Raw genomic sequence first — 23,539 nt, forward strand, 5'->3', positions numbered from 1 at the left:
TGATTTAAGTACATCTGTCTTCATTGACCTTTTGCAAAAAGTGATGAATAAGCACACACACACACCCAATACACTGAAATTTAAAGGATAATCTGCTTTTAGGGTTCTAACCTGCTTTGCAAGTAGGTTCAACAGGGTGATCACTGACACTTTCTCTTTTAGTCTCCTCTTTCAGATAACAAGACTGATTTTGAAGATGTGACTATTCCAGTTGCTCTTATAAGATATAGTGACATAGTAGATATGCAGCTGGTGAGTAATATAATTCCAGCATGTTCTGGTTTGTATAAACTTATGTTTTTGAACAAATAAATAAAATAATTTCAGGTCAGATATGGATGTCTACCTCATTTGAATGTGCATAGATACTGCTCACAGTCTCACAGAAGAAGATGGATATTAAGTCGTGGAAGTGCTAGTCTTCCTATTCAGGTTAATTTGAGAGAATGATTAATTAGAACACTAAGAATGGGAAACATAATACCTAACTGGAGGGAGGGTAATCTTAGAAGTCTTCCTGCTAAACGAGATTATCAGCCTTCCAGCAGATTTGTATACAATTGCAGATGCCTGATGTACGTCAAGAGCTATAGCCTGAGAGGGCTGTTCCTGCAGCACAGAAGCTAGAGCAGCTGAGCTTCTATCTGCTGGCGCGATATCTTTCAGGCAAGCAGTACCTTATCAGGTTGGATCTTGAGGGAAGGCGTGAGGGTGGTTTTGTCTTTGCCAGATGATGAGAGCTCTCTTTATATGGCGTGACAGCAGCTCTTACAGAGGAGTTTGGCAGTATAGTTTGAGTTTCTGCTGATGAGTTTGTGGTGAGATGCCAAGCCTGTCTCATTAAAATGTGGCAGCTGTGGTATCTCCTACGCTTTGTAAGCAGGGGAGTTTGTTTTGGGGGTGTTTGGAGTTTGTTTTCCTTGACATGTAATATTAGGATACAGAATATGGCAGAGGGTTTTAAAGAAAACAGTCTCTTCTCTTCAGTGTGGCTTTTCCTGGTGTTATTTTGTTGTTGTTTTGTGTTTTATTTAGTGTTAAAACAGCTTTGCTAGGCAGGAGTTGCACTGCATGTGTTTTTCTGTGAATAGCAGAGGCTAGCACTAACCTGTCTAGTCTTAGCTGCTTGGATTGAATTTGCAAGCTCACTTCACCATTTCTGCTCTTAACCTTCAGAGCTGCCATGGGAGGTTGTCTTAGGTAAGTATGCAAACTGAAACCATGCCTAGATGTATAGGACTTTGGTTGTTTACTGCCTGTTCCCATTGAAGATTGGTTCTTGCCGAGCATTGACATGACTGAAGGTTTGTGATGACTGTCCCCAGTCTGACATAGTCTTGGTGAACACTGTGTTTTGGTTCGGGTTGTCCTCTGTCTTCAGGTTTGTTCCTTCAAGCAAGACAAGTGTTGTTTCCCCAGTTGAGTGGTCTTAAGATGCGCCCTACTAACATGAAAGGAAACTAGGCCAGAGTTAGATCCCTCATTTGTTCTGAATCTTCTCTGCACCTCTCTCTTGGCTGGTGTCATGTGGAATCACTTCTGTACAGCTGTAGTAATTCACCAGTGTAACTTTGCTAGTGGATTAGTGTGCCAGATGGTGTCTCACACTGCTGTTGAATCAAAGAATTTGGTTTTGTCTTATAATGAGACTGCCTTCATAAAACACAGCCCAGACTACGAGTGATCTTTACTAGTTCTGATGTAGTTTTGGTCAAAGTCTTCTGTCGTGTGACTGGCAGCTGTTGTTTTGAATGATATGTGCTGCTTAGAAGCTGGGAGCCATCGTACTCTTCCAGCAACGGTTCTATTTCTATTTTAACTCTTTTCAAGGCTTCCAACTTTCTCCTTTTATTTAGAAGAGAGAGACAGTACCAGTCTGAGGGTAGCTGGTTTGTCAAAGCATTCTTTCTACTTTTTCAGAAGACTTCATCTCTTAGCTTTCATGCAAGTCAGGCTTATTATGAGTCTTGACAGCAGTAGCAGAGTGTTATAAACCTCCTAGTTAGTGGCCCGCTGTCTTGCAGAGGAGTTACCTGATGTGATGTGTTTGATTCTGACGTTCTCTGTGCTGGAAGTTGAGACTTTGCAAGTTTCTAGTGAAGAGCAAAACAAATAGGAACAAAAGGAACAATCACTCTAGATTCTAATCTGAATTATGCTTTATAAGATTTATGAAACTTAAAGGAAAAACTGGAATAAGACATGTTGGAATTGAATACTAAAAATGTATAAGCCTTTAGGTTTCTTGGGTTTTTTTGGAGCTTTTTTGTGTCCGTCTGTGTTTTGGTTTTTTTTGTTTCTTTACATACAGGATGTTGTAATTTGACTAGGGTTTTTTTTGCCTTTGTCTAATGTTATGTTCCACTTCGTACAACTTCAATGTTTCACTAGAATTTAATTTTCTTTCTTGTTTTCTGAACTTCCATAACTTCAGGCAAAGGAATGATTCTGACTTCTTTAGCCTGCAGTAAGGTTAATAACCATAATTAGATAATTCAGATGCTGAGTTGAATGAGCTTTCTTCACATATGGCCAGTGTATTCCACTGCACTACGCGGCTTCCCATTCAGTCTCTTCACTGCCCGTTTGATCTTCCTATAGCCAAACGTGTCTGGCATGTTCATCCCCTCCTGCTTTTATCCCACATGCAGCCTGTTAACAAATCCATTTTTCTGCTGCATCTCTAAAGTCTGTTTTCACTGCAGGATTGCTTTAGACACCTTAACTGACTTTGACTACAACAGCAACCTTTTCTTCCCTACCACATCCCATTTCCTGTCAAATTATCATCCTTTCTTTGCTTCTTAAATCTCACCTTTCAGTCAAGTGGAAGCATCTTGGGTTTGCTTTCAAGATTTTTTGTACAATTCGGTACCAGTTACGTCTCTGCGCTCCCTACCATCTTCTTCAGTGCCCTTCAGATTATTGGTTTTTTACTTGGTTTTACATTTTTTAAGTAGTGTGAAACTGCTTTCTTTTCTTTTGATTCCATCTCAAATCACGTTTGTGTAAAGCTGGTAGTACATAACTTTCTGCCACCTTGAGTTTTCACTGTGTCCTGTATAGCATCGTGCCCGCATCTGAACTGTGCGTTTAGTGGTGTCAAGAGCTAGAGGCAGACCTGCTGATATCTCAGTGGACCTGCGAGTTTGTATTTCAAGTTGATTGACTCGGATATGCTTTTGTGCAGAGCAGATGTCTTTGATAGTACTTGGTATATTTGGGGGATGAAAAGCATTTGGGCTAGAGGCACAGTTTCTGAGAAGTGTTGAAAGAATGCAGAGAAGTACCATTTTGCCTTGTGGTCTGTTTCCACAGCGGTAGTAATAGGGTTATGTTCAAACCTGACCTTCCAGAAAGGCAGCATGGAAAGCATTGCTTCTTTGCAACGACTGAGGCAAATATATGGGATGTCTTGTGCAGTAAGGTGAAAACTTGCTCTCGGCATTGTGTGGAGCAGGAAATCATGATGTGCGTCTTGCTGGAAAATAAGCAGTGTAATTTCTTTGTTGTCCTTATGAACCAACCTGTATGTTATTTTTCAGGCGCTTGGAAGTGAAGTTAACGTGACTCTGTATTCGCCACCTTTGCCAGAGTTTGATTACAGTATGGTTGTCATCTTCCTAATTGCAGTGTTCACAGTGGCACTAGGAGGCTACTGGAGCGGAGTAGCAGAACTGTAAGTTTGTTAAACAGAACTGCTTAAATTACATGGACTACAAATTTTGTGAAGACTGTAACTATGATCAGTGAGAAATTATGTTCTTTTAGGTTGGTAGTTAAAAAATTAGAACATCTACGTGCAATTAGCTGCTTTGCCATGAAATGCTTGAGCACTGCGACCTTTGAAGAATCACGTAGGTCTCTGAGGAACCTTGAGTAGTAGATTGTAAAAGTCCCTGGGGGATAACACAGCTCTTGGGAGGAGGAATGAGTTAACTTTTTGACAAATTACCAAATACCCTATAACTAGCATCATAATACACCAATATCCATGATAGAAAGTAGGTATTTCAATCACACACTTAAAATCCAGTGATCCAAGAGGTACACACATAGTTGTATGTAGTGCCTGTGCTGGCAGGGATCTGTACAACTGCTCCATCCCAGCTGGCTGTGCAGCACCCTCTGGGACGTCTCTGCACCGCACTGCTGTCTCTGGGAGCCCCGGGGAACGCTGTTGGGTTGTGTCTGGGTGGCTCCAGACAGTTAAAAGTCCAACCAGGCTTATCTGCTTCAGCTCTGTGCGTTATCTGGTGGAGCGAGAGAGCCGGGGGCAATGGCAGCTCTAGGACTGGGCTGGGGCAAGGAGGCAGCAGCAGTCCCGGTGCAGGGAAGGGGCGGGAGTGGAAATGGGAAATGCAGGGACAAGAGGGGTGGTAAGGGTTTCTGCCCTGTGCTTGGGGGGTGTGCTGCTTTGCCTAGTGAAGTGAAGCACACTCGATGCACAAGAACTGTGTCTAGTCTGGGGTTTAACTGGATATAGCCGGCCTTTCAGGCATATTCTGCAGTATTTCTTGGATGTCTGCGGACACTGAATGGAGCACTGTGTGTCGCTACCTGGGGCTCCCCGTTCTCAGTGGCGTTCTAGTGCTTTGCTCCCCAGAACAACAGGGAGTGGATTGTATGTGATAACAGCAGGTACCTCTTTCCCACTAGTTATGCAAATCTAGTGATTTTAAAGAGATTAAAGAAGTAGAAGGAGGGGGGTGTGCATGTTTCTTTTTTTTTTTTTTTAGAGGTTGGATCTGATTATGCTTCTTTTTTACCCTGCAGTGCTATAGGGTGTGGCTGCACTGAATGCTAAAATAACAAAATGTGATGCTGTCTCCCATATTGAAAAATACCTAGATGTAATTATATTAAACTTGTTAAAGTGCACTTTCATAAATCTAGGGTGAGCTCGTTTTTGTTTTTTTTTTGTTTTTTTTTTTTTTTTTAAAAGCTGCTTATTCAAAGCATGTCCTCTGAGAAGGTGATTCATCTAACAAAGTGCCTTGCTCCTGTGGGTTTTTCTCTTTTGAAGGTAGCTCTTTCAGTGCTGAATTCAGCATTTTGTAGGTAGGTCCTGGGATTCGCCAGGAACATGCTATCTGATGGGCAAGTTGCACTAGCGTCTGTACTCAAGAGGAGTAGGGCTATCTGCTCAAAGAACAAACGCGACAATTTAAGTCTCCTTATTTTGCATGGTGAGGTATAAATATGGAGTATATATGCACAGAAATACTATTCCCAGTGAAAATCCTGAGTTACGCCCCCTTCTCTTTCACTTACTCTGTAATTATGAGGTGTAAGGGTAAAACAACTAGTACTTAGTTACCTTCATTCTGCTAACATGAATGAGGTTTGCAGACGCTTAATGTCTGTCATTGACGTTTTAAAACAGTGTGTAATACCCGTGATTTTGATTTATCATAGTCATATTTATCAGATTGACGACATTTAGCCCGAGAAATTCTGTAGTCAGAGGTGATGCACTAATAGCATTGAGTGCATGCATCCTGAAAAGGAGTTTAAGAGGTTTGATATTGGACTGTTTTTCCACACATGGATCAGGGTTTTGGTGGGGGTACTCCTTAAAGTTGGCAGTCACTACACAACCGGAAAGGAGGGCAGTTAAGAATCTTTTCCTTGTGATCTATGCTAGGTTAGAAGTTCCTTTCTCCATTAAGAGAGAAATTCAAACAATAAGCATACAATTTTTCTGTATTTGTAAGTCTAGTAATGGTATGAAGGATTAGACTGAAATGCTGTGACTCTAAATGCTTTATAACCCAGAATTCTGGTCATAGTAAAACCTTTTCATAATCTGTCATCTGAGGTAAATGTGTGTGTTGTTTTCTTAAACCAGTGAGAATTTGAAAGCAATAGCAAGTCCTGGGGAGAGAGAAACAAGACGGAAGAAGGAAGAAAATGTTACTTTCACCCCTGTAACAGTTATCTTGTTTGTTGTCATCTGTTGTGTCATGCTGGTCTTACTTTATTTCTTCTACAAATGGTTAGGTAAGAAACAATGGGTAATCTCATTTGGCTTATTTTTCTGCATGATCTTATTAGGTGTCCAAGTCTGAAAAGCTAGATTTCTAAATTAAAATTAATGTAATTTTTTAAATCATTCTCTCCAGGTATGAGTGGAGGGTTGAAAAGATGTAGTTGCTACTTAAAAAAGAGAGCAGCTTTATTCCACTCTTTTACAAAGGCTCCTTGACAGTGCTTATTCTGAATGAGGAAATGTGGAGGAGAAGTGACTAGTAAATAAAGTACATGATATGTGTTGATGTTCCTGGGAAGGTGGCAATGATAACTTAGTAGTATTTAGAGTGAAAGCTTTTGTTAGGTATTTGTACATTGACATTGAGTTTGTGGTTGCAGGGCCGTAATTAAAGTACCAGGTGAAATGGCATTACCATAATGGAATAAACTCAAGCATACTAGCAATAAGCTAAGTTCTTGAATTATGCAATTTCAGTAAAATACCGTTTCCAAACTGTTGGTTGATTTTTCTTTTTTTCTGCCCTCAAATCCTGCAACTAGAATCATTAGGCAGGTCTTGGGGATGCTGAAAACTTTATGCATAAGCAAACAAAGTGATTAAAGGGAAAATTTGAAGTGAGGAGCATTACCAGAAATTGAGAAAGCTGGTAGCTGTAAGATACACTTTGGTTTTAGCCATAACCGAATAAAAGTATGCGAAAGCAGTAACAGGCAATGTATTTCTTAAAGGGAGGGAAAATAAAATAGAAGTTTTTCAATTCAAAAGTTTAAAAACTCAGGTCTTTGCTTGATGAGAACTCTTGTCACAGGAGAGACACTCAGAATTCAGCACTTTCTGTAATGGGCTGACTGTAGTCTCCAATGGCTGTATCGAGCAGTGCTGTAACTGTGAACAGGTTATATCAAATGTACATCGTTGTGTTTGCGTCCTGTTTGCTCTTTTTTCTATTGTATTTTGTCACTGATTCCCATCTTCCGTTCTTTTTATTCAGTGTATGTTATAATATCAGTCTTCTGCTTGGCATCTGCAATGAGTCTCTACAACTGTCTTGCGGCATTGATAGGAGAGATACCGTTTGGGCAGTGCAGGTATTGTACGCATTTCAGTTCTTACAAATGTAAAGTTTCTTTTGGGTATTTTCTGGTTGCTGCTCAAGATAGTGTGAAATACAACAGTTTGACAAACTGTTTCCTGTATTCTTTAGTGTGTGAGATTGTTAAAAAAGAAATTACAAGCTCCTTTAATAGATATTAAAGGCATCCATAGCATAATCAGCAGTGTGTTACCAGTGTCCAGGTAGCCTCTTCTTGCTGCTCCCAGTTAAATATCCTGCAGCTATTAGTGAGTATGGGAATGTCCTTGTTTCCTCCCCTGTATTTTCACTTTAAAAAAACCCTAATGTTTAATGCAACAAATGGTTCTTTTCCTCAAAAGAGCAATGCTTATAAGCCCAGAAGCCTAGGACTATGCTTGCGTATTACTTAGTACAGGATATTAGCACCAGGTGATCCAGTAGCCCATCAAAGGTGGAGATCGGGTAGAAGAGCCAGCAGGTTTTGCGTAAGCTGCAGGACAGGCGTTACTTCTCTCAGTTAGTATCGGTTCAAGAACTGTCCCAGAAAATTGAGTAGGCAGTGGAAACGGATATGGGCTCACAATTTTGCAATATATAGTTATTCCATTTTTAATCTTGTATTATGAGTCCTAAAATTGATCTTCCCCACCACCCCCTCTTTCTGGAATTGCGACATGACTGTCCCTCACTGACATAGTTCTGTTGGCATAATTGTTACATGACAGAAATGGATTAAATAAATCAATCTGCTTGCCGCCTTCCCTGGATGTGGTTGCTAAAACTAGTATTCCCATCAAATCCCAGCTTGGCTTGCTCTCCATGGGCGTGTTGCTAACGCAGCCCAGAGAAGGACTGGCGCTGGACTTGCCAGAGTAATGCCACCTGCGTCCGGATGGAACAAACGGGCCCAGGAGAAGCACTCAGGATGAGACCATCTTCTCAGCTTAAGGACCCGCAATAGCACTGGCATGTGTTTTGGCTGTTGCAGGCTTTCTAATTTAATTATTTTCTTTCAGGATTGCATGTTGCAACAAAAGCATTGAAGTGAGGCTTATTTTTCTTGCTGCATTCTGCATAGCAGCAGCTGTCGTCTGGGCAGTGTTTCGAAACGAAGATAGGTGAGTGATGCACTCGGACTTAAAAGAGTAATATGAATAATTGTCATTAATGAACTTCCCATCATATAACTAATCCTAGAGCATAGCATCCTTCTAAACTCCAGTGCTGATTTCAAAAAAGTCATGAAAGTATTTATGAAGCTTAACAAGCATGGGAATTATAGAGAACAAAGCTATACAAATGAACCGTGTGGTAATTTGAAGTTACAATACATTATGAAGATGAGGAAGAACTAGCTTGATTGCTAATGATTGCCACAGAAGAAAAGAAAGTGCAAGAATAGCATAGGGACCATAGGACCTCTGCTTCCTATGGTCCAGTGGAAGCACAGGGCCACAAATGTCCTAGTACAGCTCTAAGTAGCACCTTGAGGCAGATGTTAAGCAGGGCGTCCAGTCAAGTGAGCAGTCGTACGAGTGAACACCCAGGCCCTCTTCTGGCCTGTCTTCAACTCATTTTCTCTGTAGGTCTCTGAGGAAGAACAGTTACCTATTTATGATCAGAGGCTAGTGTAAACTGGCCATCTCGAAACTAGTATTTCTGTGGGTTTGGTAGCAAGGCTTCCTAAAAACTCATTTCTTGCTTTCCAATCCATTTTGCGATCTATTTCTAGCAAAATCTAAAATCCAGCAGCATCCTGAACAATGTGTAAAAATGTCTTCTTATTTCCAGGTGGGCTTGGATTTTGCAAGATATTTTGGGAGTTGCTTTCTGCCTAAACTTTATAAAAACACTGAAAATGCCCAACTTTAAGGTACTGTAAATTGCTTACCTTAAGAAAGTATTCTAATGCCATGAATCTGGAAGTTTAGTGTCAGCAAGTAGGTTTTCAAGACTCAAGAAATATATGTTAAAAAAAAATCTTTACCATTTTTAGTAACTATTAAAAAGAATCAATCCTGTTCTAAATGTTACGCTAGAATTAAAACATGGATGAGTGTGTTTGGGGGCGTTCTTCTTACTTTTTTTTTTTTGGTAAGATGGTGGTACAGTAGTGGTACCAGAATCTAGCTACGCAGTCCTTGAAGACCTACCGTAATACTTTCTTCTTTTTTTGCCAGTCCTGTGTGATACTTCTAGGCCTTCTCCTTCTATACGACGTGTTTTTTGTCTTCATAACACCATTTATCACAAAGGTACGTCTGTGAATTTATTTTTAAAATGAAACCAAAAATGTTGTCTGGTTGTTGGGGCAGTATTTTTGTCAAACAGATTAGTGTTTTCAGTATTCTCGATGCAGAAATGCTGACTTCCTTTTCTTTTTTTCCTTTTAAGCCAGCAATGGCCTAAATTTCCATCTTGTATGGCCGTAGAGCGTAGTGCTTCTGTATGCACCATAGATTTTGTTACATGACTAAGTTTTCGGCAATCGCATGGCCAGAAGTAAGCTGTCCCCAGTTGTGTGACAGCGTGATGATGAGAAATTACTGTCCTCCAGTTTTCTTCCTCCTTTTGCTTTTAACCCCCGTGTATTGGCACACGCTCTAGTGCTTTCTGCGGGGCTCGCTCGCAGTGCAGTATGAACCGCGTGCAAGCCTACCTGCTTTTATTTTGAAGCCGAAAGCTCATGGCAGAAAAAGCTGACACATTTTTCTTCTAAAATTCCAGCTGCATCTAGTGGATTTGTTGTCTGCTTCTTTTAAAAACAGACATTTTAGGCCAGGCTACATGTTTTTAATGTAAAACAATACTCTATAATACTGTATTGTATACAATTCTAGTGTGTTCTTTTGATATTCAGGATTTTTCCAATCCTGAATTGTAAGATGAGGTACAAGCAGGTTTTGTAAATGTAGTATGAATGTTTTGGTGTATTAAACCACTAACTTTTGAAAAATAACCTTAATTTCAGAATGGGGCAAGCATAATGGTTGAAGTTGCAGCTGGTCCTTTTGGAAACAGTGAGAAGGTATGAACAGTTGTTTCAATATGTGCAACTTAAAAATACTGACGCTGCGTAGCTAATTCATAGCGTGCTTTTCGGCATAACTTTCTCACAAAATATAGCCAGCTTCTGCGATTTTCTCTTAAGTATTAAATGCCTGTTGACTTGGGTTTGATCCTAGAATGATGGAAACTTGGTGGAAGTCCCTACTGAACGCTCAGCTCCCCATGAGAAAGTAAGGATTGTATTTCAGATACTGGATTTTTAAATGATTCCCTCTGAAAAGACTATTCTTTTGGGGAAAACCTGACTGTCCAAATTTCTCTTCAGGGCCTGGAAATCATTGATCAATACTCTGTAGTTAGGTTAATAATCCAGACTTGTTCTTCCCATTAGATGGTTAAATGTTGTTTTAACTTTTTTTTCACTGTGTGCATATTATTTGTAAATCTGAAATTCCAGCCTACCTGTTACCTTAAGCTTTATTCACTCTCTGTGTTGGTTTCTGGTTTTTACTTCAGGTTCTACCTATTTTGAAGTTCTGCATTACAAAGAAAATAATTACATTAAAACTGTTTATCAATTTTTAAGCAAACAAACCAAAAAAAATCCAAACCGCCAGGATGCTTTAGATTAGATTTATTGTGGGCTTCTGAAATACTGTTTTACAGTTACCTGTGGTTATTAGAGTGCCTAGACTTGAATACTCTGCATCGACACTGTGTGACATGCCATTTTCATTGTTGGGTTTTGGAGACATTATTGTCCCAGGTGAGCAAATGTTTTTGGCAATTGTAACTTACAATTAAATATTTGGGGTTTGATTCTCAGCTGACTTACATTAGAGTTTATTCTACGAATTAATTACTAAATCAAATGCAGCGGTTTGCCTTGATCTCTCAGTGCAGAATACAACAAAAGCCATAATATAAGAAAGCTTAGTATGTTGCAGAACACTGACACAGTGAAGGGGGTTTGCTTTTCCATCGCACTGTACGGTGTAAATACAAGTCCCACAGACAAATCCAGTTGTTAGTATTAATTAAATCTCATTGAAATCTCACAGAAAGCAAATATTCTCTGACTTCACAGTATTTTCGTATCCTAGACTACCTAATTAGAGGTGAGGTAACGGAAAATGTATTATCAAGTTTTACCATCTTTCTCAGAAGAGTTGAATTTTGCCATAGCTGGAATCTTGAGCAAATTACTGAAGCCAGGCACAAAGCACCATCTCGTGAACAGCGTGCAGGCAAAATTGCTGATGGTTAAGAGTGAGCATTAAAATCCTGTTGAAGAAAAATATTAAAACTAGGTTGTTACTCTTCTGTATTAGAAAATTGAAAATGGCACAATGCAATTAGCTTGCTTCAAAAAACAACATGTTTTAATACCAAGCTCACTTGGCTTATATTTCCATTATGGTTTTGATTTTCAAGACTTACCATAAGATTTCTTAAACTGATTCTTGGCTTTCCAGAAATAAATAGGAAGAAGATAACATACAGTAATGGGAAGTTTTATTATAAATTCTTTTTACGCTGCTTTGATTTGGAGGATTGGGGAGGAAAAAAATCATGGCTGACTATTTCATTAATCCTTTTTTTTATTTCCCCCCCCTTCAAGGGCTTCTGGTTGCCTATTGTCGCAGATTTGATGTTCAAACAAGTTCATCTTCTGTATATTACATTTCCTGTACAATAGGTAAGTCATGGGATATTTCAACAATGCTAATCTTCATGCTAGCTTTTTTTAAATGGCAGAACTAGATAGTTTTCTTCAGGTAAAGGTTCAATGTTGTCAAGAATCTCTTTATAATCTCTTTTTAATGTGCCTGCCCATATTTAAGGTATTCTTTACGGTAGTCAGTTGCTTTTGGACAGCTTGCCAATACAGAGCAACCAATTGTCCCTCTTCTTCAATTACATTAACAAGGAAGATAATACTTAAAAAAAAAAAAAAGTCAATTTGGTACTGAGTGACTTAATTTAAAAATTCACCTGTTCTTGACTGTGTATGTATACATTTTTTTTTTATTTTTTTTAATATAGCTTATGCCGTTGGTATGGTGCTGACTTTTGTTGTTTTGGCATTAATGAAGATGGGACAGCCTGCCCTTCTCTATCTTGTACCGTGTACACTCATCACTAGCTCACTTGTTGCTTGGAGGCGCAAAGAGATGAAGAAGTTTTGGAAAGGAAGCAATTACCAGGTAGGTTGGATGCCTTGAGTATTTTGTTGTTAATTCCTTTGAGTATATGCTTCTCTAAGTCCTTGGTAATATATCACCCACAACCCAATTTTTGCTAGTCTTCATGTTATCTTCTGGAACTAATAAGGAAAAATAGTCTACTCCTAGAAAATCTTAGTCTAGTAGTTGACACGGCAGAACAAAGCGTGAGGGAGATGAAAAAGCTGGTTCAGTACTCATGGGAAAAAGTCATTTGTTCTATTTTCTTTGAAATGTTTTTTCATGTTTTAACATTCCTCAACTATCTTGATGTGGTATAACATGAGTCACTGAACTAAACATGCAGATTCCAACCTGCATTTGTTCTGTATTTAGAGACAGTTCAAAAAGTTGGTGATCAGCTAGAACTTCAGAAGCTTTCCGTGCATCGCTGGTGTCCTGCATTGTCAGGATTATACGGAGCATTCAGCAACAAAATAGCTGGCTGGTTATACAACTGTTTTCTACCGCAGCACACGCTGTGTGCACACTGCTGTGGGTATTCTGTGTTTCCCCTTTGGTTATCTCTAACACTACCCTGGAATTGCAGTCCTTAACCCACCCCCCCCAGCTCCCTGCCTGTGGACATGTGCACCCTCCCCCCAATTTGACTAGCTGTAGTAACCAAGTGTGCCAGTAGCCCTTGTGAGCTGGCATTTATCACAAGATAGACCGGTCTCGATGTTACTCTAAATTTTGAGACCTGAATTCCAATACTGTTTGAATTCAGAAACTATCACCTGTATCTAGGTGGTGTTGAACTGGGCTTGGAGAATGGGCAGCCTCTTGCAGGGGGAGGTGGATGATGTGAAGTTGATGGTGGAAACGAGCAGCTCCTGCTTTTTCAACTTCTGCATTGCAAGGTTTAGGTGACCCAACGGAAATCAGGTGGTAGTAATTCTTGTAAATGTAACACTACAGGCACGCAGCTCCTATAGAATTATCAGCTAAACCCTGCCTTTTGTTGATCTAACTAATGTTCTACACCTGCTTCAGCTGGAGGTTGGCTAGGTATGAAATTACTCAGGAGCTCTTCAGCTTTAACTAGATACCCTGTCTTTTTGTCTACAAAACCAACTCTTCTCCTTTCATAGGTCCAGGGAGTAGAAATATTTCTCTGTAGCTCAGACTGCATTTGGCTTACTGCGCATTTGTGTATAAATTGGTGACTGTTTGCGATTCTAAAATAAGCAGTGTCACGTATATGAAGCCCAGTAACTCTGGGTCTCTTGGGGGGAAGCAGCTTTGAAATTTATTTTCTTCACTTGGGTTCCGAGTAAGATTGGCCCAAGTAAATCTGGCAACTCTCTTTAGCGACAAAAATTTCTTGTGCTTCTCATAGCAAAACTCATACTTGGAAGAATTATGTTGCCATAGTAGTTATTTCATGTCCTTTCAACTGGTTTCTTGAAGGATTAAAACTGCTCTGAACTTCAGCTTGTTTTGAGGTCAGATGACCTAATTTCTGGCACAATTTAAAATGTTGTTTTCCACCCCCACTCCACCACCCCTGAGTTAGACTTGTCTGTGATTGAACACCTCTGTGTAACTACTAACTCCTATTTTTCTACAACTTTCTGAAGAACATTTCTATATTAATTTTTTTTTCCAGAGGGTGTGACTCAAGTTGCACTCTTGGGATGCTGCAGTGTTGCTCTTTCTCATGTGTTGTCCTCCCCACGTAAAGCTGCCCTTTGAACCGTCCTTAATGAATTTACAAACAAACAAAACCCCACACAACCCCAGGGTTGAAATCTCCAACTTTCAGTGCTCATTCTGAGGAGGAAAGACACAGAAAGGTGACAGAAGACTATTTTTCGTATAACCATGGTGATTTGGCTTGGAGCAGAGCTGTCCCATTGACGAGGGTGACCAGGCTGCAGTAGAGGTTTGCTTTGTCCTCATGGGAGCAGAGAAACCTTGCGGACTTGTTAGAGCAAAGCATCCTGAGAAGAGGGGCACAAGAGCATGTACAGTGTATTGGGTGACTAAACTTCATGAATGCTGCTGTCTGTTTCTAGTCCATTAGTTAGCTTTTTTGAGGTTTGGGTTTTTCTGATTTTTATTTTTGTTGTGTATGATTTTAATAATGGAATGAATTTTATTTAGGTATCGGACTCCTCCAGGACGCCTTTGCTACAAGGTGTGATTATGGCCTTCTTTTAATGCAAATTTATTAATCATCTTATGGTTTCCTTTTTTCTTTTTTTTCCCCTCTGCTTCCTCTCTTCATTCTTTTTTGCATCTATCTTCTTTTTAATTTTTCTGAGTAATTCAATAGAAGAGGGTAGAAGTGAAGACAAGCTATAAATCTATTTTTATGCTTAGGGTTTTTTTTCCTTTGTTTAAAGGAATAAAGGAAAACTTTAATAAAGTACCAATGGAGCCATGATTCCTAAGCCTGAAGGCAGGCTTTAGATGCCTGTCTACTCGATAATTTCCCAAATCTCTATGAGTGTCTTCAAATATTTAGAATTGGTGTTAGTTCCCCTGCTGTTACCTATATGGAAGTCCTTCACCTAATTTTTCTGTGCCACTGCATTGACATGAAAACCTGCTTAGTGCTAAACAACAGGTTTTTTTGTCATCTGTTATCATGTTCAGCATTATAATTTGCCTTTAGTAATCATGTCTACAGTCCCTCTATCATCTTATTACTCAACAGTATACTTTATCCCGTACTGTCTGCAGTGCTTGAAGTGGGATAGGGAGTGGGGACTCAGACCAGCTTTTGTGGTCGTGCTGCTGCACAGCTGCTGGATGGCAGCGAGAAGGTTTAACCTCAGTAGGCTGTAGCTCATGACTGCTAACACTGATGTATTTATTTTAACTGTCCACTGTCTCAAGTACAGCATGGAGAGAGCAATGCAAGCTTTCAAATTCCAACTTGTTGCAAATTTAAGCATTTAAATATAATCTTGAATTACAGTTGGCAGGCTAGAGTTATACATCTATTTATAAAGTGTAGCTTGTCTGCCCTGTACACTGAAGACAATTTGAGATGGTGAACTCTGCCCCGCTGTGTCTTAAATTCTGAACTAAAAAGTACTTTTCTCATTAGCTTCTTTCTTCTAATAAAGGGTAGTTTAACAATTTAAGTCTCATTAAAAAGCCTTAATAGTAAAGAAATTACATACAAACCCAAGCAGAGGTTAGGAAGTGGGAAGGGTTGAGAGCAAATTAAAATCAGGTGGCCAGACTGTATTTTTATAACTTAACATTCTTCTGTGTGCGCTCAAGTTCTTGGATAGGATTGTTAAACTCAATTTTTCAGTTTCTACTTTGTACATATGGGAAATGCTTGACTCCCTAAGATAGCTCGGAGGTCCCATAATGCTTAGCTGAAAGCATTTCTGTTTCTGCACAATGATGCAGTCTTAAATTCTGGTTATGCTCTGTGTGGCTTTTTTTATTGAGTAGCCTTGAGCTCCAATGAGTTGCTGCAAAGAAAAAAGATTTTATTTATTCACTGAAGCACAGGGATTTCTTGGGAGAGTAACATACCTACTTTCCTACCACCAATTGGGCAGTATTGCTGCTGTGAAGTGTCTAATAAAGGTTTTTCTAGGTTGTCTGGATTGCTTATGCTCCTTATGTATGCCTGCATGATGAACTAATTTGATACTTATTTCCCAGTTATTGATTTAATTTAAAAATTCTATTTGGTTTTTGTATCAGTACAATCTATGGAATCATTTTAGTAACATAATGAAAAATCTAGTAGACTAATGCAACATTGAAGTCTTCTAAATAGAACAGTTGCAAGTTGAGTTTGTCCATTTGAAGTGGTTAGGAAGCTTTCTTATCTCTCTTTGAAATAATAAATTAAGAGATTTGTCATTGGCATGTTACACAGCATGCACCTGCTGTTTAGTACTGTAACTTTGTCACATTTTTAGATACCTGCAGATTAATCATAGCTGTAAGTTGTTAAGAATTATGCAAATGCAACATCATCAGAGTGAATCTTGCGGGCAAGTGTGTGCACGGCTGCTATGCACTCTTTTACAGGTAGGAGTTTGTATTGCCAGTTCTACTTCGGCTGTCTCTGTGGTTTCCTGGGGTTTGGTTGTTTTTTTTCAGTTTTTACTAGTTCACCATGCTAGGAGATAGTTTTGTAACTGAAATATATTTATGTTTAATCTATCTTGACACACACCCACCCACTCTCCCACCCCCAAAAAACTGTCAGGAATTCAGATGTGGGAGAAAAGCTTCTGAATCTCTTCCATTTTAAACATGTTCTTGAGCTCTCCGCAATATACAGTCTGATTGCTTTGGCTCTTTCGAGGCTTGAAACAATAACTTTGTCCAGGATATTAGCACGGTACCTTCATCTTGCTGATGGCTGTCATAAAGATTCCTGCAGCTTGTGCTGAGGCTTTGAGGATGGGGTTGTCCTGAGAGAACCTACAACTGAGAAACACTTTGTGGAAAAAGCTGCTTAATGCAGTCTTATGCTTTTAGAAAGGCATCTGTTGTCCCCAACTTCAAGTTGTGGGCTGTCCTTGTTTGCTGGCGTGATTAAAAATGGGGTGGATGGATTTTTATTTTTATTTTTTTTTTAGCCTTGTAACATGTATATCAAAAAAGTCCAGTCACCCTTTATGCTCTAGTAGCCGTTTTAGTTTTAAAGTTAGCTTAAAAATCTGATATATCAAGCAGAGACTTTAAAATTTACATATAGGTGGTATTTTCAGCATAAGTACGTTTTGTGCCACTTACCTTGATCTAGGATTAAGAGAAGAATCTTTGACTTTGGGGTACACTGAATTGTTGCAAATAGTGTTAACTTTTCCTTCTGGAAGCATCTTGTCCGTTTAATATGGAAACATTTTACAAAAATGCTTACCAAAACTACCTTCTCTATGCCAGCTGTTGGGTGATCCTCCCTAGGATGAAGGAAGATACATGGCATTACTTCATGTAGTCTGGTACTGCCTGTGGGTTTTTTGTTGTTATTTTTTCCTGGAAACAAATACTTCAATCCTCATTCAAAATGATGGTTTGACTTCTGTAATTGTAGGGAGTGTTTTGCTTTGGGTGACTTTTGATGTGGGGTTTTGGTCACAGTGCCGGGGAAAGTTCTAGATAAACCGAAGTGAATGTAAGATTCTGATTAGCACAGGAGCTTGGTATTCACTGCCGGACTGAGGTTGTGCTATTGCTCTAACTCAGTTCTTGGGTGTATTGGCAAGACTGCTGCCTGCCTTAATTCGTATTGTCTTAATTCTGACACATAAAGGGAGGATGTGAAACACCTTTTCTGGTTTTAGTCAGGTTGATATTGTGGCCACTAGGCTCTCGTAAGCCTTACCCAAATCCCAGTGACTTGTTTCTGCCTTGGAACTGTCATGCCAACTTACTGCACAGCATGTTGGTACATTGGGATTGGGAAACAGCTTGTTTAAGCAAACCTGCTTTTAATAAGGTATGTTTGTACAGCTTGCAATGAACCAATTCTGTTGGCATAAAAGAAGGTACAGTATAGAGGTGGGTCATGGCTAGGGAAGAAGAGAGAAGTTAATGGGACAACTCTCTTTGCCCTATATATAGAATTATACCACACTACAGTGCATGTGACACAACAGTGTTGGAGCCTGGCTTTGTCTTGCCGAGGTTCCCCAGAAGGCGCTAGTAAGACAAGAAAGCAATCGTGTCCTCAACACGTGGAAATCTGCCCAGCTCAGAACTCGCATGGTGAGCGGCTGTTTTACAGAAAGACAGGGAGCCTTTTTACTACTAGGCAGGATATGCCACTATGGAAGAACGTGTGTAGGGTTTTCTACCTTTTGATGCTGAACGCATTGTGCCCTTGTCCTAATAATCCTGCCACACTGGGCATATGAGCTCCTTGACACGGTCTGGTTTTCAGCATTAGTTACTACTTCTGTTCTTTTCTCTCTCTGGTTGTCAGCTATCAAAACTCTCCAATCCTTGGCCTCTTGTTAATTATGCTTAATCCTGAAGCCCAATGGGTCTTAGTTTGTCATGCTAACAAATGTGTTTATTACCTCTGCAATTTATTCAATGCCTTGTCCCAGGAAGGAAACCAGAGCCTTCGTTGCCCTCTAGCAATGTAGCACTGGATAGGGAAACAGGCTGCTTTTTAGTCACAAGTACAACGTTGTCTTGTGTTATTCAGGTGACCTAATAGGTTACATTAACTGGAAAGTATAATCAGTCTATTTAATAATCTGGTTTAGATTCTCTTCTGTTGCAGGACTTTACAATTCCATTTCCTTTACCCTTTTAAAAATAAAAGGAAAATTTACAAAGAAGTGTTGCCAGTACAGTTAGTTTTTACTAACTGTAATATAGCTAGCCTTTACAGTCATGCAAAGAGAAAGTTAGTCTTTTCTATTCAAACTATTGCTTGCTACCTGTAAATGTCAGGCAGAATCCTAGGGTCTATTTCCAGTTCTGCAAACCATGTCTTTGGAAAATTTGCTTAACCCAATTAGGTTTTTTTGTTCTCTATATGTAATAATTGAGACACTTTAGACTGATAAATTTAACTTCCACTAGAGGACTTGGATCCTTGGTTGGAGAATGCTTTTGTAGTGGAAAGCATCAGCTCAGAGAGCTCTGATTGTTAGCTTGAGTACTTTCTGACCTATAGAGGACTTCCTATCTGTATGCTGCTAAAATGCACTCTAACACATGTTTAATTATATTTCTCTTAGCTAACAAATAGTTTGGACCAATGGGGGAAAAGCAGTATTTGTTTATAAAGAGCCGTCTCTCTCTTTTCTTTTTTTTTTCTTTTTACATTTAGATGATGGAACACCTGGATTATACAGGAAATGAAGAAAGCACAGCATCAGCCAGTGAACAGCCTGGAGGACAATAACATGTAGGATCCTGATTAAAAATAGTATTCAAATTTTCTACAAAGGAATTGCAGTAAATTTGGTGAAGTTTTACAGTAGAGTATTTCCTACTCTGTGTAAAAGGATTTTTTTACTCCTGCACCTATATTTTTATAGAAAAATATTATTAATTACATAAAAGTAATCAAAATAGACTTGCATTTTTACAGCCAAATCATAGCTAGTAAAACCGTGCCTTATTTTGATTTAAAATAAAAGGATATTTTCTATGCAATTTTCCAAATGTGTTTCTATACAGTATATTTTTATAAGAGTTGCTTGCCCATATCAGTCTGATGCATTAAATGTTTTCTTAATTTTGATTAAAACTAGTCAAGTGTCATTAAAAGAAAAAAAGGTACAGGACCTTCATAGGATTTCTCCAGATTTTGAATGCAAAGATTGATAGTAATGCAACTATAGCAACTAAAGAATGAAACTATAGTGCCACTACTACACAACTGAATAAACGGTGCATATGTTAGTCTATGTACATTGTAAGCCATAAAATAGATAGCAGGGCAAATTTAGCTTGGGGTTGTGAGCTTTCTTTTCCCCCCTCTGTAGTATCACTGGCTTATGCCTTAATTGTGAAAATTGTTAAGCTTTGATGCAAGTCTTTGGGTTATATACATTGCCAACCATTTCTAAAAAAATAAAAGGGAGGAGGTACTTACACAGTGGTCCTGGAAACTTCAGTGTAGCTCCTGGAATAGTTGACAAACAAGATGGTGCAAAAGGCAAAAGGGTTTTTGCTCAAGAAGTGCTATTTGGGGGGGGGGTGGGGGGAAATGTTAACTCTGGCCTGGTTCTTCTCCGACCCATTGAGACTAGGTCTGTATTTGTGGTCTTCATTTGGCTGTGGATGAGTTCAAAGGGATGGGGGAAGACAGGACAGATTTTTTTAGCTTTTGCATCAACACCATACTTTTTTTTTTAAACTATATTTGAAATTCTTTGCAATTGATAGACAAAACAACAGGTTTGAATAGTGCTAGTAGTGCCTGTGTTAGTTAAGGCCAATGCATGTGTTTAACTTGTTTAATCTTAATTTGTTTTAGCTTTTAAAGACTTGGAAAAGGTGAAATAGTTTAAATCATTAGTTTGCATTTAGAAGAGTTTGAGTTTGTTTGACACTTTTTCTTTTTTTGGGAAACTGCAAATTGAGGGGGATTAGGCATAGAAAATTTGTATAGCTGTAATGCTAACACTTTACACCAAAGAAAGTGGAGAAGGCAACAACAGGAAACCAGTGAGTTCACTTAGTGCTAATGTCAGGTAGCTGTTAAAACATTTTTCCTATTCTTTAAATGAATGTCATTCCTATAGTCAGTACAAGTTCACGAAAACAACCAACTAAACACATGCTGGGCAATGGCAGTGCAGGCTTTCCTGCAGTGCCTCAAGTAAGTGCCTCGGTGTTCGTCTGAAGGTCACCTCCAGACATTTATAGTTAGTTTGGGGCATGTTGGCTCAGGAAAATTTACCAGATTAAATCTCGCTTAGCTAGATTTACTTTGGAAGTATGCTAATTAAGACAATTGTAAATCTATATTGGCAGTTAACAAAGGCTTACTGAAAATTCGCCACTTCATGTAATTTATATCAAGTTTAAACTTTTGTTCGCAAGAGTCAGGAGCGGGCAAACTTACAGCCCGAGTATCAGTTGTTGCCATTCACACAGATTGACCATGGTGCCAGTTGATACAGGTCAGATAACCACCTTGTTTGCAGCTTCCCTAAGAAAACAAATTACAAACAGTTTTCATATTTTAGTGGTTACCCCTCTTGACTATCTTGACCTAAACTTGAACTGACAGCCTCACAATACGTACCGTCTTCAATTTTTATTTCACTGGCACTTAATAATAAATTACAGCGTACCTCAGCATTCCAACAGCAGACTGAAAACTTGTCTTCTGATGTGTTGTCATGCTCTTTGACAAGACCAGTATCTGCCAAAGTTAAATGGTTATGTAGAAGCTTCTGAAAATTCCTGAAAGAGATAAAGAAGTCATAACTCATTCAAAGTCACGCACTACTCAAAGCCCTCAGAAGCTTCACAGGTCTATGTAATATGACTCCTTTTTCTCTTTGAAATCGTCTGCATGGAGGATTTACTAAATTTTCAGCTATAAATGATAATGGAATTAGTATAAATAAAGACGGCCTTTGGCAATGTTAAGTGTATTCAGCAGCTGGCTGTGGGAACTGTCTTGTTCTGTGCCTAGTTACGCTCCATGCCTGATCATGCCTGAAGTTTCACACACATGTGCTGCAGTTTAATGAGATGTAAACTAACTTCTTTCTTTCAAATGCTTAGGTGCTTTGTTTACAAAAATTAAGAATGGAGTTTAAAATTTTATATAAATAGGTTAGTATTGACTACTGAAATGAGGGTGTTTTTTTAAGTTCAATAGAGCTGATTGCAACACTTTTAGCAATTTTGAATGTTTTTAATATTAAATTTGGTTGGGCTAAACACTATATTAAAAGCCTTTTTAGTCATACTTTAATATAAAAATCTTACTGCCTTTTCATTGTATGTTTACTGACAAGAGCCCCCTTATGACTCTTAAGTTATCACTTTAAGAATGTTATTAATAAATGTTACTTGGGAAAAAAAATAGTTGAGTAATTGCATTGTTCTGACTCATCTTTTTCTTACTGTGAACATTCATGGCAAAACAGTAAACACTTTGTAATACCAAGTAAATTAAACATTCATGATACACCCCCATCAAGATGTAGTTGTAGTTTTTATCCATCCTGCCTGATGTATCAAAGTTATGATTCTGTTTGTAAATACCTATGTGGTGGGTTTGGTGGATTGCTTCCCCCCCTCCCCTCCCCTCCCCTCCCCTCCCCTCCCCTCCCCTCCCCTCCCCTCCCCTCCCCTCCCCTCCCCTCCCCTCCCCTTTTTTTTTTCTTTTTTCCCCAGGTGTGAGGGGAGAGAACTGAAGTCTGTGAATTGAGCTTCTTGCAGAGCTGTTAGTCATTGTTCACCTGAAGGTGCTCAGCCTTAGATGTGAAGGGCAAGAAAAACCCAAGCTTTGGTCTTGAAACCCAGGCTGGGTTGGAAATGTTGGCAGTGGGGAAAAAAACAAAAACCCAAACGAAACCCAAACACAGAACCTGAATACACTTGATATGTGATCCTTGAGACATCCCTAGAACCCTCTGTGTGTTTGCATTTAACATGTTTTTAAGTATTTTAAGCTGCTTCTGCTCATACACTGGAGATGCTGGTGGCATTGAGTCACAATAATTGAGTACTTAACTGGGAGAAAACTCTCCAAGATGCTCTTTGAATTTACTTACTTTAAAAAGTAGAGAAGTTAGGAAGAACAGCCACAGCTGCAGTCAGCAAAGTTGTTTTTCACTGTCTGTTCCCCATGCATTCTGTTGTTAAGGCTGGTAAATTTGACACTTCAGCAAAACTGCAAATCTCAGAGGCTTCAGGATTGCAACAGGAGAGGCATTTTCTTCCAAGGAAGAGGGTTACCGTTATTAGTTAACAAGTGCTTGCCTGTTTAGATCAGTCCAATCTTTACAATGCAGTTCCATTTAGACATAAGAAAACACTTTTCACTTTTTCTTACGTGTGTGGTCAAACACTGGAGCAGTTTCCCAGAGAGGCTGTGGAGTCTCCATCCTTGGAGATACTCAAAATACAATGCCTGGCAGCCTGCTTCTGAGCAGGGGGTTAGACTAGCCAATCTGCAGAGGTGCATTCCAGCTCTACTGCTCTGATTATTAGGCATTTTTCTGCTCATTTTCCAGCTTGATTATCTGCAATATTTTTTTTCTTCATAGAAAAACTCAAATTTTATCACCACAAGTTTGATTGATCACTTCGAATAATTTACTTTCAGTAAACTGTTAGATTTAAGCACATTTTAAAATTGTCTTTAGATTTGTAATGCTTTCAGAAGCTAAAGCACTGCTTTATTTTCAAGTAGCCTATATAGTGCATTTTAGCGTGTGAATGATTTATCTTTCTGATTTTTGAGGAAAGGAGGAGGAGAGCAACTCGGGCTGTTATCCCTTTTGTCAGAAGTGAGCGATCAAAGTTCACGGTTTTGTGCTCTTGAGAGAGGCTAATGATGGAGGCTCAGGTATCTCTGGAATCCCTCTTATTTATGAAGAATGTGCAAGATCCTGTTTCCCTGAACACAGAGGGCATAAAATAGCTGAGAACAGTTTTTTGGCTTGCAAAACCTTTTAACCAAGGAAGTGTTTAGATCAAAGAGCGCCCTTTCAGCTTTTTCCTAGGAGTGTGCTTACAGGTATTCTGCTGTCTGGTTTTTGGTTCCCTCTCCTTGCCTGTGCGCATACTTGCCTCCTTTCTTTCCTCTATTCT

The 23,539-nt window shown here is 39.2% G+C and overlaps 1 protein-coding gene across 5 annotated transcripts in view; it reads left to right on the top strand.

Annotated features, from left to right (window-relative positions):
* Nucleotides 1-21,909, top strand: part of SPPL2A (signal peptide peptidase like 2A) — a 28,150-nt gene extending 6,241 nt beyond the window's left edge. The window contains exons 4-17 of one of the 5 annotated variants that reach the window (XM_063345814.1): nt 163-252; nt 3,546-3,679; nt 5,852-6,003; nt 6,987-7,083; nt 8,087-8,188; nt 8,862-8,943; nt 9,251-9,325; nt 10,042-10,098; nt 10,256-10,309; nt 10,746-10,845; nt 11,701-11,778; nt 12,126-12,286; nt 14,414-14,447; nt 19,083-21,909. In XM_063345814.1, coding sequence (XP_063201884.1) covers nt 163-252; nt 3,546-3,679; nt 5,852-6,003; nt 6,987-7,083; nt 8,087-8,188; nt 8,862-8,943; nt 9,251-9,325; nt 10,042-10,098; nt 10,256-10,309; nt 10,746-10,845; nt 11,701-11,778; nt 12,126-12,286; nt 14,414-14,447; nt 19,083-19,114 — 1,248 coding nt within the window. In that variant the 3' untranslated portion in view covers nt 19,115-21,909. Of the gene's footprint in view, nt 1-162; nt 253-3,545; nt 3,680-5,851; nt 6,004-6,986; nt 7,084-8,086; nt 8,189-8,861; nt 8,944-9,250; nt 9,326-10,041; nt 10,099-10,255; nt 10,310-10,745; nt 10,846-11,700; nt 11,779-12,125; nt 12,287-14,413; nt 14,450-19,082 lie in introns of all 5 variants that reach the window. The other 4 variants (XM_063345818.1, XM_063345815.1, XM_063345813.1 and 1 more) reach the window with 4 other exon arrangements.
* Nucleotides 21,910-23,539: the final 1,630 nt, after the last annotated feature.

Source organism: Chroicocephalus ridibundus, chromosome 9 (assembly GCF_963924245.1).
Source record: "Chroicocephalus ridibundus chromosome 9, bChrRid1.1, whole genome shotgun sequence".
NCBI lineage: Eukaryota > Metazoa > Chordata > Aves > Charadriiformes > Laridae > Chroicocephalus > Chroicocephalus ridibundus.